The sequence below is a fragment of the Macaca thibetana genome, chromosome 15 (genome assembly GCF_024542745.1).
Source record: "Macaca thibetana thibetana isolate TM-01 chromosome 15, ASM2454274v1, whole genome shotgun sequence".
NCBI classification, from domain to species: domain Eukaryota; kingdom Metazoa; phylum Chordata; class Mammalia; order Primates; family Cercopithecidae; genus Macaca; species Macaca thibetana.
The window spans coordinates 41,462,807-41,483,903 of record NC_065592.1 but is presented as its reverse complement, the minus strand read 5'-3'; the positions used below and the strand labels follow the sequence as shown (position 1 = coordinate 41,483,903).

The 21,097-nt window shown below is 43.1% G+C and overlaps 1 protein-coding gene across 1 annotated transcript in view; it reads right to left on the bottom strand.

Annotated features, from left to right (window-relative positions):
- GABBR2 (gamma-aminobutyric acid type B receptor subunit 2) overlaps positions 1–21,097 on the bottom strand; it is a 419,555-nt gene that overhangs the window by 162,986 nt on the left and 235,472 nt on the right. The window contains exons 6-7 of the mRNA XM_050762091.1: positions 19,064–19,264; positions 156–392 (exon numbers count right to left, since the gene is read on the bottom strand). Coding sequence (XP_050618048.1) covers positions 156–392; positions 19,064–19,264 — 438 coding nt within the window. The remainder of the gene's footprint in view (positions 1–155; positions 393–19,063; positions 19,265–21,097) is intronic.

Genomic DNA, 21,097 nt, shown 5'->3' with positions numbered 1-21,097 from the left:
TGAACAGTCCTGCAATCCTAGGGCCTGCAATTAGTTATTTCGATGATCAGAGATAACAGATCGCATAACAGAAAAACTGTAACAGCCCCTCTTTTACTTTGCATGTTTACAAGGAACACTAAGGAAAACAAACAGCCCAGAGGCATGGGACTGACCGTGACCCCGAAGAAGTTGGTCTCGTTCATGGCATTGAGGATGATCCTGCCCAGCGTGTGGTCCGTGTAGTTGAAGTCCTGGATCCGCTGGTGCCGGCTGCTGGCATGCAGTGTCTCCATGGCCCTCTGCAGCGTCTTGGCGATGACCCAGATGCCATCGTAGGCATACCCATGGAACTTGCTGGGCCCCACGCCTGACCGCTTGTTGTTGTACTCTCTCTCATACTGCTGTGGAGTCTGGAAAAACAGGCGGATTGGGGGAATCCCAAGTTATACTCAGCAGGGACATCAGGTGCCTGATGCCGAGAAGAACTGCTATTCTTCAGTGCCCACAGGGTGCCAGGTACAGGGCTAGACTCTATGTGCATTATCTCATTTAACCCTCACAACAACCTCATAAGGTGGGTACTGTTGTTGTCCCCATCTTACAGACCCCCCCATTTTCAGTGGGTCAACTTGCGTAGTGCCACAAAGCTAGTAAGTGACAAGACTGATATTTAAACCCTGTCTGTTGGCAAGACTAGAAAGAGGGGATAATACACCCTAACCAGGCCTTTCCCTCTATACTTGCAGGGCCTGTGGTGAGGTAGAGGCCCATATCCTGTATGTCTGGATATTAAAGTTATAGACACGTGAACAAACTGTTCAAAAAATATTCTCTATTTCCTCATCATAATAAATACACCTTCCTGAGGATCTGGAAGGCCAAGCTGGAATTCAGAATTCTGGGACTTCTCTGAGTTTTAGGCCAGACACAGCAGCACAGAGAGGGAGCTGACCGTGTACTGATCGGCCCACCCCTCTCCTTCCCTTCCCACCCCTCCCCTTCCCTTCCCACCCCTCCCCTTCCCTCCCACCCCTCTCCATCCTGCAGCCCAGCCAGGCTCAGTCCACACCTCCTTCCCCTTCCAGCATCAGTAGCTCCCTGTAGCCCCAAAGGCACAGTCTACCCTCAAGAACTGGGGCAAGAGGCTCCCTAGGCACTGGAAGCAGCTCCAGCTTATGGGCTAAGAATTCAGGGCACAGTCTGGAAGCTGGAAGGGGTGCAGGTCTGAGTGGGCTGTGTCCGTGGCTTGCAGATTCCGAGCCCCAAGGGGCCTGAATAAGGCTGGGAGCATGGGACCCAGGGCAGGGCCCAGTTGCTCAGCTGTCAGGCAGCATCTGTCCCTCCTGCTATTTCGTCTACTTTCCATAATACAACAGTCTGAATAGGCCAGCATTGAAAAAAAGATTTTTTTTTCTCCCATTGAGCTGAATTTCATAAAAGAATTTCATTGGTGATATTAACATTTTGATTGTGGCCGCAAAGGAACAAAACTGCCTTTTTACTCTAGACCTTGGAACTTGCACTTCCAGATGAATGCCCCCCCCCGGGGGACCCATTACCCTTAGGTCCTTCATGGGCCTTTTTTCAAATCACTTCTCGACTCCTCTGCCAGAAATGTCATCGGGGCCCACTGCTTGGTCTTTGGAAAAACCCTCCTTGGGGACAAATCACACACAGGACACTTGACTCATTGTCAGTTTATACTGAGAAGGGCCCCTTAGGGACAGTCACAGGCACTCAGTCAGTCTACAGCCTGAGGCACAGAGAGGTGCAGAGACATGTCCAAGGTTACACAGCTTGTGTGTGTGTATGTGGGGGGTAGGCGGAAGTGGGTGCTGTGCCAGACTACCTTCCCATTTCATCTTGGCTACTTCTTTCCTCTTTGATTTCTAAAGTAGTAATTGCTTTTTGAAAACCACCACAAGTTGTTTGGGCCATGTCTAGTGTTTTTAAGGAAGGTGGTGGAGCTGGGTCATCAAAGGCTGTGTCTTCTGTGGCTAGAACCCACGGGGGCCAAGAAGCCAAGTCTCTTATGGGGCCACCCACACAGATGCCTGGGGGTGAGTGCCAAGTGCCTCCAGCTGTGGACCCTGCAGGCGACGAATTCTGCGTGACCAAATGTGAATGAGTCCTGGCCAGGAGTCTGCCTTCTCCTTTGATTCAGGGTCCTCCTGGAAGGCCCAGGTTTGATCTGTTTACAGCTTTCTTTGGAAATGCATCCTCTCTAGCTACCACCACTCTGCTCATCACTCAAGATACACAATGGGCAGAAACTCCCTCCAAATCCCAGGTTCCTCAAGGAGACCAGCATTTCTAGCCCAGCTCAGCTCCCTGAGTTCGTCCTGTCACTCACATTCCTCCACCCGCCCACACTCCCCTCCCGCTGGCTCTTGAAGCTCATAGTCATCCCTGCCACTTTCACTCCACCTGGAGAAGGAGGAAACGGTCCACTATGAGGCTCTCTCTCTTTAAACCTTTTGGGTCCCTTGAGCACATCAAGTTGGCTTGCACCTCAGGGCTTTGCCAAGCCGTTTCTCTGCCAGAAAGCTCCTTGCCCAGCTCTTGGCATGATAATTCTCGGCATTCAAATGTCAGCACCTGTCACTTCTCAGGGATGGCTTCCTTGACCCACCCAGTTCTAAAAGCCCGTAGCCTGAGGCCAGGGGTTTTTATCTTCTTTATTGCACTTGTCACTCCCTGCAATTTCCCTCCTTATGTGTTTACTTGCTTATGGTCTGTGGTTTTACTCCTCCCTCCCCACCCACTTAGAATTAAGCTCCATGAGGTCGGGGATGTGATCTGTCTTGATCACTGAGGTACCACCAAGATCTCAAACAATACCTGTGTAAGCCCTTTCTAGGCCTCAGTTTCTCTGTCTGTAAAACACAGGAGCACGCCTATTCACACACTGTAGAGCAAAACTATTCTTTCCAAATACAAAAAGTTGTAATCCTACTGTGTATGAAAGTATTCATTTTCCTGCATCCTTGACAATAGGTATTTTAATTTTTAACGCAACTGTCAGTTTGTTAAGAAAAACATACATATTTGTTAAGAAAAAAGTATTCTTTTAATCTTAATTTGCATTTCTTTGATTAATGATTAGAATGAGCTTATTATAAATATTAACCAGCAATCTTAACTTTTTAGGTGCATTTCCTAATTATTTTAGGTGAATTTCCTATACCACATTGCTATGGTGATGGTCACATCATTTAATGCTTTGTTTTAATGTCTCCTTGTTATTTTTCCATCTTTTACTATTTGACTATATTTTCTTTTATTTTTTAAAATGTGATTTGTGTCTATTTCTGGTTGTTAACTACTGACCATTTTAAAAAGATTTAAACATTACTTGGATGTGTGTTTCTCTAATTAATTGCTTTAAGCATCACAGAAATGAGGCCCCTTTGACTTCTTTTTTGGATTTTGCTCCATGAGCTTTCTCTGATGCACGCAATGGCATTTGAGGGTTGGTGGTGTCCATTTTTGAATTCCATTGTTCAACCTAATGATTACATTCAGATGACATTTCTACACCACTTCCCTGACCAGAACACAACACTGGAGCAGGCTTCAAGATTTCTATGATCCTTTAAAAGTGGGAGGTCCAGACTTGAGGTGAACATTCCCAGTGTGGTCCCACCAGGTAGTAACTGAGTGTAATCTTAAACTTCCTTGATATAGTTTTGTTTTGTTTTGTGGGACACTAAGGGGATCAAGATCATATTGTCTATTGGATTTGGTCTTGAGGTCAACAAAAGTCCCTAAATAAACTTTACATATGCCACTTGTAAATTCATCTGTCTCAAAAAACTGTCCTCCCCAGGTACAAGGATCAGGAGGAGGGCCAAGAACACTGGAAACACTGCTCTTTACCAGATTTCCGTGGGTAGAGTCCTTGGAATGGGACACAGGTGTAGCTAAGCCCTGAAAGGTGACCTCAATTCTTGCTGTCTTTGCAAGCACAAGGTTGAAGAAATCCCTGCTGCCACATGATATCCCAGGCCATTCATCATCGTTCCCAGGCGATGCCAGCACCAACTCCCTTGGGCAAGACAATGACAGCAGGAAGAAACACACTCACAATTGTTGGAGAAAAAGTAATAGTTGTTCTTAAAGCAGGCCTGCAATTATTCAGGGCAGAAGATTTTCTTCCATTGTAAAGCTCACACCGAATGCTGATTAATTACCATCCTCTGAGGTCAAGTTTATCGTGAGATGCTAAAAGTTTCTGAGAAAATAACTTATGCAGATAGTCCCAATTACTGACAGGTTGGCCTCCAGCATATTTTTTAAAGGCATTTGTTGGAACTTGGAACATATTTTCCCACAGACACTATGTTATAAATAGTGGTTAGGTTCCAAGGCTAGCCCACACAAGCTTGCTAACCTACAATGTGACTAAACTTTATGAGTCTGTCATCCCAACAGAAACAAACCGAGTCCTACTTTCTGGGAGAGGGGAGCCTCATGGACAGAAGAGAGGGCAGGAGAGGGATACATCCTCTTCCACATCTGCAACTGCTCCCCACAAAACTGAAACTGGCAGACTTTCTCGCTGGCATCCCTGTGGGAGGTTCAAATCATAGAATCTCATTTGGAAGTACATGAGAAAATATTTAGTTTGCTGGTTCCTGTGCTGTAGTTTGTAGATCACTTGGGAAGCTTGCTAAAAATGCAGATGCCAGGGCCGGGCATGGTGGCCCACGCCTACAATCCCAACACTTGGGGAGGCCGAGGCAGGATCATCTGAGGTCAGGAGTGCAAGACCAGCCTGGTCAACCTGGCGAAACCCCATCTCTACTAAAAATACAAAAAATTAGCTGGGCATGGTGGCAGGCATCTGTAATCCCAGCTACTTGGGAGACTGAGACACAAGAATCGCTTAAGCCCAGGAAGCAGAGGTTGCAGTGAGCTGAGATTGCACCATTGCACTCCAGTCTGGGTGACAGAGTGAGACTTCATCTCAAAAACAAAAAACAAACAAAGAAAGAACAGATGCCAGGGCTACATTTTGGTTCAGTATATCAGTGAGTGAGTTAACTTAGGCATCTGTATTTTAAAAAACCTTCTCATATTTCAAGCATACAAAAATTGGTAACCACTGATGAATTTCCTTCTGCAATCTGATTATTGGATAATTATTGGATCTTTTCAGTAGCAACTTCCAGGTGTTGGCTGAGTTTCTTCTTATACTCCTCCAGTATTGGGAAGCTCACTATGTCTCTTAGGCAGAACTTTCCACTTAGGGAATGGCTGATGTTGAGGAGACTTTCAGATGCAGAGTTTGTGCCTCTCTCCCTGAGACTTTTATTCAGCATGCTACATGTTCCTGCGGAGCCACAATACACACGTCTGCTCCTTGTATACCCAACAGCCCCTCAAAGAGCCAAAGACAGGGAGATGCCACCCCTTTTCTAATGCATTCTCCTTCTTTTAAGCAAAATAATCTCATTTCAGACTTCCACTCTATTAAATCACTTATATCAGACCAAAGCTCCCATCAAGGATGTTTAGAAAAGCAGAATAAAATATTAAAATAGCGATTCAAAGACATCAGGAAACAACCAGGATAGCTAGGACTGAAAATCCATCATTCTGGAGAGAAATGCTTTGAGATGGGTCCCAAATTCTTTGCTGTTTTCTTTTGAGGCATTTTCTGATTTGTAAGTAAGAAGGCTAGTCACAGAAACAGAAAGCATTGGATCAGAGCTTTCAGCAGTCCCTCAGGGATAGGAAGCCAAAAACTGTAGTTCTGGGCTACCAAGGTAGCAAGACTTGCATGGCCAAGGTGCCAGAGTAAAGGGAACAATAAAAAAGTGAGCCTGGTATTAAGACTGGCATTTTTACTTAAAATATTTGATAATTAAGCTGCATAAAGCAAGAGGCTGAGAAGCCAAGCAAAAGAGCCAAGGAAACAAACAGAACTATTTGGAGTTTAATAGTATTGGGAAAATAAAAATTGGAGTCCAGGGTCAGTAAATATCCCAGGATTTCAGTTGAGAACATTCAAGGGTCAAACACTAGGAATCAGGGCAAACCAAAATAGACTGGGCCTTACAAAAACTAAAACTAAACCTGGAATCATCTCAGTTCTTCACTGGATTAAGGCAATTTGCCACTCCTCTAACTACTTGCTTGAAGAGTAATACGCTTTCCCTGGAGAAAGAAAACACTATCTGTAGCCTCCACAATTTTCATACACAATGCATTTAATCAAAATTTACTAGGTATACCAGGAAATAGGACCAGACAATTGTTTTAAAAGAAAAGCAAGGAAGAAAAAGAAGAGAAAAATATATGTAATGGAAACAAATTCATAGGTGATCCAAATCTTGACATAATTAGACATGAACTTTAAAATAGCAAGGTTGGCCGGGTGCGGTGGCTCACGCCTGTAATCCCAGCACTTAGGAAGACTTGAGGTGGGCAGATCACCTGAGGTCAGGAGTTCAAGACCAGCCTGGCCAACATGAGAAAATTCCGTTTCTACTAAAAAATTAGTCAGGCATGGTGGCAGGTGCCTGTAATTCCAGCTACCTGGAAGGCTGAGACAAGAGAATTGCTTGAACCTGGAAGGTGGAGGCTGTAGCGAGCCAAGATCATGCCACTGTACTCCTGCCTGGGTGACAGAGAAAGACTCTATCTCTAAAATAAAATAGCAAGGTTTATATGTTCAAGAAAATTGATTAAAAGATGCAGAATCTCATCAGAGAACTGAATACTATAAAAGAAAACACAAAAAATTCTAAAAATAAAAAATACAACAATTGAAATAAAGAATTCAATAGATAGGTGAAGCAACATATTAGACACAGCAGAAAGTAGATTAGTGAACTGAATACAGGTTTGTATTCAGACTGAAACATAGGGAGAAAAAAAGTTTGGAAAATAAGAAATGAACATAAGAGATACATGGAATATGTTGAAAAAGTATAATATATGTATAATTTTGTCCTGGAAGGTGAGAAAAGAGAGACTAGACAGAAGCAATGTTTCAAAGGATACTATTCTATTTCTTTAACACACATCAATCCACAGATTCATGAAATCCTATGGAGTGCTATGAACTCCAGGCACGATGAACACAAAGGAAAGTTCACTTCAGCACAGTGTAGTAAAACTGCCAAAGACCAAATCAAAAACAAAATCTTAAAAGTAACTAGAGAAAAAAAGATCCATTACTTCAAAAGAGCAATAATAAGTCAGACAGCTGACTTAATAGAAACAATGGAAGCCAGAAGACAATGGAATGACATCTTTAGTGCCAAAAGAAAATAATAGGCCATCTAAAATCCTCTATCTAGTTAATACATCTCTCAATATTAAAGGTAAAATAAATTTCAGACAGTCAGACACTTAGAAGATTTGTTTCCAGAAGAGCCACAGTAAAAGAAAGACAAAGGAGAAGTTCTTCTGGCAGAAAAATAATAGTAATAATAAACAGAAAAACAGAAAGGTGGGAAGGAAAAAAGTAACAGGAAGTGTAAATGTGTTAGTAGATCTAAATGAAAAATGACATCAGTGCCAAGAATATCCAAGAAAATCTTAAAGAAGAACAAAGATTAAGGATTTATACTACAAGGTATCAAATCATACTTCAGTAAATAAAAGAGAGTGATATTGATTAAAAGATAGGTAAGTAGACCAAAGGAAGATAAATGCAAGTTCAGAAGCTTGTGGATAGATCCACACTATATGCAGTTATTTAATTTATGACAAAGGTGACACTGTAGCATGAGTGGTGGGATGGGGGATTACGGCCTTTTCAATAAATAGTCCTAAATCAATTGATTATTCATAAAAATTAAATATCTTATTTCAGACCATACATAAAATTAATTTCAAGTAGATTCTATGTCTAAATGTGAAAGATATAACAAAACTTCTAGATGACAAGATAGGAAAATATCTTCATGAGCATGAGTGGGTATATTAGGCCACTCTTGCATTGCTATAAAGAAATACCTGATCCTAGGTAATTTATAAAGAAAGGAGGCTTAATTGGCTCATGATTCTGCAGGTGCAGAATCAAGAATCATGGTGCTGGCATCTGCTTCTAGTGAGGGCCTCAGAAAACTTTCAATCACGGCAGAAGCCAAAGGAGGAGTAGGTGTGGCACATGGCAAGAATGGAGCAAGAGACAAGAAGGAAGTTGCGATACACTTTCAAACAGCCAGATCTCACATGAACTCAGGGTGAGAACTCACTTGCTACCAAAGGGATGGTGCTAAACCATTCAGGGGAGATCCACTCCCATGATCCAATCACTTCTCACCAGGCCCCATCTCCAACATCAGGAATTACATTTTGACATGAGATTTTGAGGGGACAAACATCCAAATGAAATCATCAAGATGGGGTGATTTTCAGAAAAATAAAATAAAATAACAAAATCAAATACTGCTTCTGCCTAGTCTCTCTTTCCTCCCTTTCCAGGACACAATTATACATATATTATACTTTTTCAACATATCCCAGGTGTCTCTTATGTTCATTTCTTATTTTCCAACCTTTTTTTTCCCCGCCCATCCTTAAAATGCCTAAACAAGGCACAAATATACTAATCACAAAGAAGACTAATAAATTGGATTACATTAACATTAGGAATATCTGTTCATCAAAATATATCAAGAGAGTGAAAAGATAAGCCACAGAATAGAAGAAGATATAAGTAATACATATAACTGTCAAATAATTAATATTCAGAATCTAAAAATAAATTCTACAAATCAGTAAGAAACGGGCAACAGTAAAAATGGGCAAAAGACTTGAATGGGCAATTCACAAAAAAGGATATCAAAATGGCCAATGAAGATATGAAAACATGTCCAACTTCATTAGTCATCAGGGAAATGCAAATTTAAACTAAAACAAGACACCAACCACTGCACACCCACTAGGTTGGCTAAAATTAAAAAGCTGACACACCAAAAGTTGTTGAGCATGTGAACCAACTGGAACTCTCAATCACTGCTAGCGGATGTGTAAATTGGTATAACCACTTTAGAAAGCTGTTTGTCACAGAGTCTACTAAAGCTGAACATATGGCTACTCTGACTCAGAATTCCACCCCAAGTATGCACCCAATAGTAATGTGCACATATGTTCACCAAAATATATCAAATGCCTAGACAGAAATCAAACAAAATAAGTACCATAATTCTTTTTTCTTCTTTTTAATTGAGATGGAGTCTCACTTTGTTGCTCAGGCTGGAATGCAGTGGTATATCTTGCCTCACTAAAACCTCCGCCTCCTGTGTTCAAGCAGTTCTCCTGCCTCAGCCTCCCAAGTAGCTGAGACTACAGGCATGTGCTGCCATGCCCGGCTAATTTTTGTATTTTTAATAGAGATGGGGTTTCACTATGTTGGCCACGCTGGTCTTGAACTCCTGACCTCAAGTGATTCACCTGCCTCGGCCTCCCCAAGTGCTGGGATTATAGGTGTCAGCCACTGCGCCCAGCCAATATACACAATCATTCTACACAGAAAACTATAAAACATTTCTTTTTTTTTTTTTTTTTTTTTTTTTTTTTTTTGAGACGGAGTCTCGCTCTGTCGCCCAGGCTGAAGTGCAGTGGCCGGATCTCAGCTCACTGCAAGCTCCGCCTCCCGGGTTCACGCCATTCTCCTGCCTCAGCCTCCCGAGTAGCTAGGACTACAGGCGCCCGCCACCTCGCCCGGCTAGTTTTTTTTTTTGTATTTTTAGTAGAGACGGGGTTTCACCGTGTTAGCCAGGATGGTCTCGATCTCCTGACCTTGTGATCCACCCGTCTCGGCCTCCCAAAGTGCTGGGATTACAGGCTTGAGCCACCGCGCCCGGCCTATAAAACATTTCTGAGAGAAATTAAAGAAGACCTAACTAAATGCAGGGATATACACAATTCATGGATTGGAAGACTTTAATATTAAGGTGTCAGTTTTCCCTAAATTGATCTGTAGATTCAGTAAAATCCCAATAAAAACCAGAGAAAGTATTTATGTATGTGTGTATAAACTGGCAATCTGTTTTTAAAATGTATATAGAAATGCAAAGAGACAAGAATAGCCAAGACAGTTTGGAAGAAGAACTAAGATGGAGAACCTATATGAGTAGTTATCAAGACTTATTATAAAGCTACAGAAATTAAGATGTTTTGGTGAAAAACAATGGAAAAGAAAAAAATAAAGTTTAGAAACAGAACCAGATATATAGTCATTTGCTTTATGACAAAAGTAATATGGCAGCACAGTGTGGGAAAAGATGGACTTTTCAATAAATGATGTTGGGTCAATTAGATATCCATGTAAAAGAAGAAAAGGAATCTTGATCATTACCTCACATCCCATACAAAATGAATTCCAGGTTAATTATAGATCTAAATGTGAAAGGTAAAACAATAGAGCTTCTAAAACACAAGATAGGAAAATATCTTCACAGCCTTGGAGTGGATTCTATTAAAGAGTTTCTGTTCATTAAAACACACCAGTCAGAGGACTTCTAGGTAGCTGAAGACAAAGGAAGCTGTGTATAAATTAGCTTTCCCAAGTCTCCCCAAACTATACTAGCTAGCTTTGTAGCCACAAACATTCTATACAAAATGATACCACATCAATAACTGAAGACAGAGAACATCAAAACTGTACAGATGACTGAATAAGAAGAGAAAAATTAACACATTTCACTTTTGCCTTTGCTCACCCATGCCCTGATACAAGGTTTTGTGGCAAAGGCAGAATGAGGAAACTGTGCCAAAGACAGAAGATGGTGGTTATTTAAGGGTGAACTAGAATAACTACCAGAAAGACTAATCTTCCCTGGTATGGTTTGCATTTGTGTTCCTGCCCAAATCCCATGTCAAATTGTAATCCCCAGTGTTGGAAGAGTGGCCTGCTGGGAGGTAACTGGATCATGGGAGCAGGTTTTTCCCTTCCTGTTCTCATTATAGTGAGTGAGTTTTCACAAGATCGGGTTGTTTAAAAGGATGTAGCACCTCCCTCTTCGCTCTCTTCCTCCTGCCCCAGCCAGGTAAGACATGCCTACTTCCCCTTTGCCTTCTGCCATGATTCTAAGTTTCCTGAGGCCTCTCCAGCCATGCTTCCTGTACAGCCTGTGGAACTGTGAGCCAATTAAGCCTCTTTTCTTTATAAATTACCCAGTTTCAGGTGTCTCTTTATAACAGTGTGAGAAAGGACTAATACACTCCTTAAATCTGAAGATACTAAAAAAAGCTGTGGAGTTCAAAAGTTCAAAAGCAGGCATCTGAATGGCAAAGGAAGTAAGAAGAATGGTTACATCTGGCAGTGGATATTAACTGGGGTAACACATAAAGGCAGTTTCTGAATTGCTACAAATAGTCTTTTTCTTGACCTGGGTGGTAGTTACATGGGTGCTGTCCTTCAATAAAAATAATTAACTAAATCATAAAAAGCAATCCCAATCCTTCCATTGCTCCTCATCTCACATGACCTGGGTTATAAACTCTTCATCAATCTCACTACTCCTTCCTCCTACCCCTAAGGTTCCTATCCTGAAAAAGAAGAGAATTAAAATTTGTCGAGCACCTACTATGTGTTTGCACTTGGTAAGATATCTTTCTACTGTATAACCTCATCTAATCCTTACAAATCTGTGAGAGAGATATTATCATCCCCATTTTACAGACGAGAGACAAGCATTTTACAGATGAGATACACATCACTGTATCACTCTTAGGTTCAGCTGCATTGTAACAGAAAAAACAAATTATCAGTGACTTAAATGAGATGGTTTATTTCTTTCTCATATAAAAGATGTCTGTGGGGAGGCTGGGCAATACTATGACAGCTCCCTGGGTAATAAGGGACCCAGGGTCCTATTTTTATGCTCCACAATCCTAGAATGACATCTCCTTGTCAAGGTCATCTTGTACCTAATGGTCCAAAATGGCTACTAGAAATCCAGCCATCACAACCACATTCCAGTCAACACAAAGGAGAAAGAAAAAGAAAGGCCATATCCCCCTGTAACAGAGCCTTTCTAGAAGTCCCACATAACACTTCTGCTTATATTTCATTGGCCAGACTTGCAATCCTGGCCACATCTAGCATGGAAGGCTGGGAAATGTATAATACATTTTCCAGTGAGGTGGCAATATACCTGGTTAAAAATCAGAGTTGTGTTATGAACTCTGGTTTGTTGTGTTACAGAACTTAGAAGAGGGTGGGAGAGGTATGCATGTTGGTATAGATGACCAGCCACCATCCAGAGTCACCCAGTTGGGAAGTGTTGGGGCCATGATTCAAGTCTAGCCAGTGGCCCCTCCATGGGCCATTCAGCCTTTTCCTTCTGAGCCCATGCCCCTCTGACATAGCGCCTTCTCCCAGTGTCATGAGTGCCTGGGGGAGTAGCAAGGAATGGGAGCTTTGTGAGGGGTGGGGGAGCGAGCAGCGCTGTGAAGCTGGGCTCTCTGGGGAGTTCTCCCATTTTTCTGCAGCACCTTTCCTTCCTCCACGCTAAGCTCAGTGCTTCCCTAAAACTCCAAGTTCTTTGTCACGGTGCTCACAGCGCAGTGGTAATGAGATGGGTGCAGATTTTCATGGTTCATTGGCTCTAAGTGGAAGGATCACTAGATTTGCTGGATTGAATAAATAATCATGGGTGGTCACAGAAGTTTCTTGCCAGAAAACATTACAAAATCTTCCAAAGGATGGACCTGTGCCTTTGATGGAGGGCAAGGGCTACTCCAGGGGTTGCGGGGTGCTGTGAACAGCTCATCTGGGGCATTGGCCCAGCACTGGACCTCAGCATGGGCACAGTAACAGGAGAAAAATGTCCCTATTGGAGAGGCTGAGCCATCGCTGGAGAAATCAAGCCAGAATTATAAATGATCACAAAGGAAACAAACCGAACAGGATTTGAAAAATGGAAGTTGACACTTGAAATCACCAATGTCAAGTCACTTTGCAGGAGTAGAACAGTGATGGGGAGCCTCAATGGGGAGAAAGAGCCAATGTTGGGCCCAAGGCAGGGGTCCGGGGCTGTCTTCATGAGGTCCCAGAAGACTGAGCTCTGAATGGGCTCAGAAAGCCTGAAGGTCCACGTTCCCAACACAGGACAGTCCAATGGGAAAGGACTGAAGAACGTGTTTCTGGAGGGAGCCCTGACCTTGCTATTCCTCCTACCAGAAAACTCCTGGTGTCAATCAGTGAGCTGGGGACAGCTTGATGCTAGAGACAGGCATACAAAGGAGGGAACCTTGGAGAATGCATCCAGGAGGGGCCACTGTTCTGCTCCTTTCTGTGACTTTGTCTACCAGGAGTCACCTGTAACCTGGGAGATTTGACAAGAGCAAGTTCAAGAGGACAGGCTGAGCATGGGGAGGGGTTTGACAAATACAACCTGTGCAGGGCTATGCGAGGATGAAGTGAATAAAGCACTAATTTCAGGTACAAAATGTAAAGGGGAGCCAAACATCTCAGTAATCAAGATAAGCATATTTTAGTGTCATGTTGAAAAAATAAAAACTAATGCAAGAAATCCATGATGAAAATAACATCAAAAATTTAAATACAGAATCCAACCTTGGACTTGCATGACTTAACATTATAACCATGTCACAGAGCTTGCTGTAATAACTCCACACCATAGTTACACAGAGTTAGAGAACTGAGCTGTGAACGCACCCTAGAAGTTACCTAGTCCAGGGAGGGAACATGACTTGTTGAGGTTGCAGATTAAGTGGTGTGAATGCAGGATCCACACCGGATCTCTGGAGTACCACACTCTGTGCTAGTGTGTGTCACTCACCAGCAGAGGCCCACCCACTGAGATGCCATAAAAGAGCTGATTTGGATGTGTCCCTAGGTCACAGGTCTAGAGGAGCAGCATGGCAGAGGGGGAAGGGGTGCTGAGTTGGGATTGAGGAGTCCTGGCTTCGAGTCCTGGATCTGCCTCTACCTGCTGGGTGATTGTATTAGATTCGTGGGGCTGCCACCAAGTTCCCACACACTGGGTGGCTTAAAACAACAGCAGTTTATTCTCTCACAGTTCTGGAGGCCAGAAGGCTGAAATTCAGGCACTGACAGGTGTATTGGTCCATTCTCACACTGCTATAAAGAACCACCTGAGACAGGGTAATTTATAAAGAAAAGAGGTTCAATTGACTCCCAGCTCTGCATGGATGAGGAGACCTCAGGCAACTTACAATCATGGCAGAAGGGAAAGTAAGTACCTTCTTCACAAAGCAGAAGGAAAGAGAGAGAGAGTGAAGGGGGAAGTGCCACACACATTCAAACAAGCAGATCTTTTTTTTTTTTTTTTTTTTTTTTTTGAGACGGAGTCTCGCTCTGTAGCCCAGGCTGGAGTGCAGTGGCCAGATTTGGCTCACTGCAAGCTCCGCCTCCCGGGTTTACGCCATTCTCCTGCCTCAGCCTCCCTAGTAGCTGGGACTACAGGCGCCCGCTACCTTGCCCGGCTAGTTTTTCGTATTTTTTTTTAGTATTTTTTTTTAGTAGAGACGGGGTTTCACCATGTTAGCCAGGATGGTCTCGATCTCCTGACCTCGTGATCCGCCCGTGTTGGCCTCCCAAAGTGCTGGGATTACAGGCTTGAGCCACCGCGCCCGGCACAACCAGATCTTGTGAGAACTCATTCACTATCACAAGAACAGCAAAGGGGAAATCGCCCCCATGATTCAATCATCTCCCATCAGGTCCCTCCCCTGACACATAGGTAATCCAGGAAATCTCATCATGAGAGCCTGGGTGGGGACACAGAGCCAAAACCCCATCATGAGGGTTGGCTCCTTCTAGAAGCTCTAAGAGAGACCCCTCCATTCAATGCCTCTCTCCTAGCTGCTGGTGGCTATCAGCAATCCTCAGTGTTCTCCAATCTTTGCCTTCTTCTTCACATGGCCTTCCTCTCAGTGTGTCAACTCTCCCTCTGCCTTTCTGTCATACAGGACACCTGTCATTGGTTTAGGGCCTACCTGGGTGATCCAGGAAATCTCATCATGATAACCTTAAGTTTTTTTTTGTTTTGTTTTTGTTTTTGTTTTTTTTTTTTTAGATGGAGTCTCACTGTGTCGCCCAGGCTGGAGTGCAGTGGCGCGATCTGGGCTCACTGCAAGCTCCACCTCCCGGGTTCACGCCATTCTCCTGCCTCAGGCACCCGCCACCACGGCCGGCTAATTTGTTTTTATTTTTTTAGTAGAGACGCGGTTTCACCACGTTAGCCAGGATGGTTTCAATCTCCTGACCTCGTGATCTGCCTGCCTCAGCCTTCCAAAGTGCTGGGATTACAGGTGTGAGCCACTGCGCCTGGCTGAGAGCCTTAATTACATCTGCAAAACCCCCTTTTTCCAAAGAAGGTCACACTCCCAGGTTCCAAGGGTTACAACGTGGATATATCTTTTCAGGGGCCACTATTCAACCCACTTTCGTGATCTTGGGATGTCCCTTCCCTTCTCTGGCTCTTAGGTTTTCCATATGTACAATAGTGAGGATGACAAGAGCCCATTGGCTTGCTGTAGTTTTACAAGTATTTGCTTGTTTTCATGGACATCGATGGATCCCAAAATACAGGCATCAATCAGGCAGCCAGTGCCAGGCTGACCATGGCCCCAAGCAGTTATATATAATGCAAATTCAAATTCAAGAAACATTTCTTGAGTTTCTAGAACTATGTTTGACCATAGACTTTTGAAGGCTGTTTGGAGAAGTTGGCTTGTGGTTAGACCATAAATAGGAATGCTTTATTCAACTCTGGGGCCCACACCCTCTAGAGAGAATGTTCAACAAAAGCATGTGCAACAAAGGAACAGGCTGATCATGGGGAGGGGTTTGACAAACACAACCTGTGCAGGGCTGTACCAGGGTGAGGTGAATAAAGCACTAATTTCAGGTGCAAAATTTAAGGGAGAGCCAAAAAATCTCGGTAATTGTGTTAGTCCATTTTCATGCTGCCGATAAAGACATACCTGAGACTGGGTGATTTACAAAAGAAAGAGGTTTATTGGACTCACAATTCCAGGTGGCTGGGGAAGCCTCACAATCATGGCAGAAGGTAAAAGGCACATCTCACATGGTGGCAGACAACAGAAAGGATGAGAGCCAAGCAAAATGAATTTCCCCTTATCAAACAATCAGATCTTGTGAAACTTACTCTCTACCACGAGAACAGTATGGGGGAAACCGTCCCCATGATTCAATTATCTCCCACCGGGTCCCTCCCACAACACATTGAAATTATGGGAGTACGATTCAAGACAAGATTTGGGTAGGGACACAGAGCTAAGCCATATCTGTAATCAAGATAAAAAAATATGGCCGAGACGGGCAGATCACGAGGTCAGGAGATTGAGACCATCCTGGCTAACCCAGTGAAACCCCATCTCTACTTAAAAAACACAAAAAACTAGCCAGGCGAGGTGGCGGGCGCCTGTAGTCCCAGCTACTCGGGAGGCTGAGGCAGGAGAATGGCGTGAACCCGGGAGGTGGAGCTTGCATTGAGCTGAGATCTGGCCACTGCACTCTAGTCTGGGCGACAGAGCGAGACTCCGTCTCAAAAAAAAAAAAAAAAAAAAAGATAAAAAAATTTTAATATATTTTAAAAATAAAAATGAATGCAAGAAATCCATGATGAACAAAATATCAGAATTTTAAATAAAGATAGAATCCAACCTTGCACTGGCATGACTCACCTCACTTTCCTCACCCTAATCCCTGTCCTGTGAATCTGGTCTTTATTTAAAATTTTGACAATTTGTTCATCACAGGTTTTTTTTTTTTTTTGGCATTATTTTAAAAATTGCATTAACATACTTTGTTTAATCTTGATTACCGATGTATCTGGCACCCTTTTAATTTCATGCTTAGTCCCAGCCCCAGACCTGTGAGCTAACAATTGGAAGGACTAGTGCTATTTAGTTTGGAGAAGCAGTGACTCTGTGGTCACTGAAGGACTGTGTGGGACAGAGGGGTCAACAGGATCTGAGTAGCTCCAGGGGGACCTAGGGGTAGAAGAATTAAGGGAGAGAATTCCTTTGCTACTGGAAGATCTGAGAATCTGATGGGAAGCTGGACTCCATAATGTCTAAGAGCAGTTCTGGGACCCCCTGATTCCAAGAAGCGAAGAGGCTACAAATTTCCTTGTGTAACTTCAACCGTCTAGTAACTGTGGGGTAATGTAAGAAATGCTTCCTCTTGCTTCAAAGACCATGGGGACAGGGATTGGGCCTCCTGTACTTTTGGAAGCCACCTCAATGGTCCTGTCCCTTCCAGGGGGTGGGCTTATGAGTAGGTTCCCCAAAACAGTGGGGTGAACAGCCCCAAGGTGTCCCATGCATGGGACAGTGATGGGTAAGAGGTCAGCCTCTTCACCAATCCCAAATAAAAACATTTAGAAAAGGAAAGTCAGTGATCTGGGGGATGTTGTTACAAATGCCAAAACATTTCCTCCAAAATACACTACAAAAAATGATCTTCCTACAATGCACTCTTGTGTACTGCTCACAACCCTGCACACAGCCCTGCATGGCTCCCACCCTGGCTGAAAGCCACACCGTTAGAACTACACCCGAGGGATGTCCTTCCTGCAGTGTCTCATGGCTCTCATCCTGACAGCCTCACAGATCTCCTGGGCAACCATTTAAGTCTTTGGTCTTCCTGAAGCCTCTCCAGTTAGTTATTGTACCATCTGCTTTCATGGATATTCTTTTCCCTTAGGTTTTGTGTTTTCCTCAAATTTTATGATATTTTTAGATTAAAATACAGGGTATCCCTGGACCCGAAGATGTTAATAAATTGCAAAATTTGACACCTTTAAAAATAACACTTACTGAATAAATGAGTTATTTCTGCTCATTATTCAACATCTCAAAAAACGTTATATATGCATTGATTTTGGTAGGAAAATATTTCTTTCAACATTTTCTAACCAGGTGCCAGTACGAGCTAAAGCGCTGTTTACAACATATGTCTTAATGATTTGCCATTTCTTGACAAATCGATAAATCATTCGTGTAGAGTTGGTTCCGATTGAGATTACATAATACATAAAATTATATACATATATTTTTCTTTATTATAAAGCTTTTTCTTGATATAAAATTTGGTCTGTAAGAACCCTGGGGGTTGGGTGAATAATTTAACTATCTGAACACAGAAAAGAATTATGTGCACTGCTGTGTTGAATTTTGGCTGCTGTTCAGAATTGAGAAATGGATGTTACCACCTTTACCAGGGCTATCATAACCTGATCTTTGATAAGACTTACAATGATAGAGAATGGTGTGCTTTGGGAATACTTTTACATGTCCTGTATTACTTGGTCCTCGCAATAGCCCTACGAGATAAGCAGGGCAGGAATTAGTAACACCCCTCACGGAAGCATGCAGAGGCCCTCAGGCTGACACACCCTGTCCAAAGTCCTGCTCACAGTCGTAACAGCATCGAGGTGCCAGATACCATGCTAGTGGCTTGCACCATCTGCCATCAATCCTCCTGATAACCCCCAGAAGGGGGTTATCACAGATATAGAAGCAGAAATATAGAAGATATAGAAGGGACATCCCAAGATCACAATAGTGGACTGAATAGTGGCCCCTAAAAAGATATATCCACGCAGATATAGAAGCAGAGGCTTGGAGAACTCAGGTTCAAGGTCACACAGGTGGTAGTGGCAAAATTGGGGTTTGATGCAGTCTGGCAGCCCTACAGCATGTGTTTCTCAAAGTCTACTTAAGGCGTCTTTCCTCTCCTCCAGGAGAGCATCGCCACAACTGAGAATGACATCTTATGTAAGAGGAGCATGGGATGAACCTCTGCAGAGTCTAAAGGGCCCTGAAGTTGATGCCAGGACTCCATCCATATGTGTATACATAACATGTATACTGTGTTATGTGCTTCACAGTATCCTTACCTCATTTGGTTCTCACAGTTGCCTAGAGAGGTAAGCAGTGGAGGGTTGTACATAACCACATTTTACAGGTACAAGAGGCTCAAGTGATTTGCTCAAAGTGACACAGGACAATAAATGTGCACTTTTGGCCAATGTCATCAGACAAGATGATCAAAGGAGGTGGGCTGGAAGGTTGAAATGGGGACCAAGGCACTGACCTTTCCTGAGATGGTCTTGATCTGCTTGGAGCTCAGGGGCTCGAAATCCACGCCAATGTAGCCCTCCATGGCAGCAAGCAGATTCTTCCGGAGGCAGCGGGATGAGTTGGCTTCCGTGTGCACCTGCTCCCACCAAGAAGGCTCGTACCAGCCCGGGATGATCCACTGGTATTTACTACCATACATGTTCTCCTCATATGCCTGCAAAAGATGGAATGACTATGAAGGCACCGAGAGTTGCATAGTTCAAGGCTCTGTGCCCTGGAAGATAGGTGGGGAGGAAGGCTTCCTCTTACCAGAGGATTTAGGAAATGTTTAATTACTTGTTTGGTTTCTTTCTTGTTATTTATCAAAGAATCCAAGGTAGTTTATGGATAACATGTATAATAAAATAATAAGTACTGAATAAATATTAAAACATAAGGGCCCAGAAAAATATAAATTATGTTTCCTGAAGATAGAAGGAACAGAATGCAGACAAACAGACCAAAGGTTCTAACCCTATTCATCATTAAGCTGCAAATTTCACCATGAACTTCCCAGCAGCCCAAGAGAAAAGGGCAACAAGATTATTTACACAACTCTCATTATCAGTAAGGAGAAAACATACCAGATCTTTGGGGGAAACAAAGTATTTTCTAGTCTCTAACCCTAAAAATGTCCCATATGGGGAGGATACTGTCAAATTAGCCAGCTTAGTATCAACACAACCTCTACAAGAAAGAGATTTCATAAAGCTAATTTTTGTATAGATCTTTACCAAAAGCTGAGGCCATGCCTCATAACACAACCCAGGGGGAACAATTTTAAGGGGCCAAGACAATTTAATCTAAGTATGCAGTTTATGTAAGATGTCACTTGGCAAACTGAGAAATCTCTCTGAATCTTTATCCAAAACACTGTGTGTATAAATTCAGGTCCTAAAAAAAGTCCCTTACATTTTTATATCTTACATGGATCTTATTTGATTGTCACTCACATTCACTCTGGGAGGTGGTTTATCATCCTCATTCTAGAAAGGAGGAAACTAAAAATCAGATAGGGCAAGTAACTTTTCCAAGGTCAAACAGTCAGGGAGAAAAATCAGACCTGGATCTAGGTCTACCGACTTTAAGGGTACAAAGCTGCACTGCTTGTTTTCATTGAAAGAAAAAAAGTCACCCCTACTTGACTCTAATTCTTATTGTCATTATTTTATATCAGGAAAATATGGTTTTTGATAGCTTTGATTCGAGCAGAAAAGTCCCAGTTTGTAGGACTGTCAGATTCCATCAAAATTGGGTTCAGAATAAAGTTTCTAAGGGGTGATCATGTTCCCATCAGTAAACAAAATACCCAGAAGTGACTACAGAGAGCAGAGGTGGATGGAAATTTCCTCTGTGCATGGTTGGACTGCATGCATTCTAAACTGAAACCTTAAACAATCTTTCCATTCATCCCTGGGGAGCCACCCACATTAGAAGGAGACGTTGGGAAACCATTCATGTCGCATCCCTTGGCCTACAGCAGGGTTAGTGTGAGAGGACAGGAGGGTGTAGTGAGAGGAGCCTGAGATTGCTCTGGATTCTAGGAAGATTCTTGCTGCTTCCCTCTTAGGCTCCAGGAGGCTAAAGCGAGGGTCATAAGGGTGGCCAGAGCTACCAACAACTCCTGTATGTTAGAGAAAAGTTACCATCAAGTCTAAGAGTCAGAGGGTCACTCCCCTCATCCCAAGTCCAGAGGCTACTCCTCTAAAACTCCCTTAATACCCGAGAAAGTCCAGGCTGCAGTGTGGAGTAACTCATTGGGGTACATGTGAGTTAAAAGATTTGTTCCTTGACTTAAGCTCAGGTCCCCTCTCTGTGGTCTCCACCCGTTGGTTCAGTGAAGCATCTGAAGATTAAATAGACATTGCTTAACAAAAGACCCCTTCAACCACCTCGAGGCAGTGATCACGCTGTCTCTTCACTAGACTCCTTCGATGATACAGGACCTTCGCTTCCCTCATTTTAGACACTGTACTTCTCATAATGCAACCTCAGATTGCAGTCATTT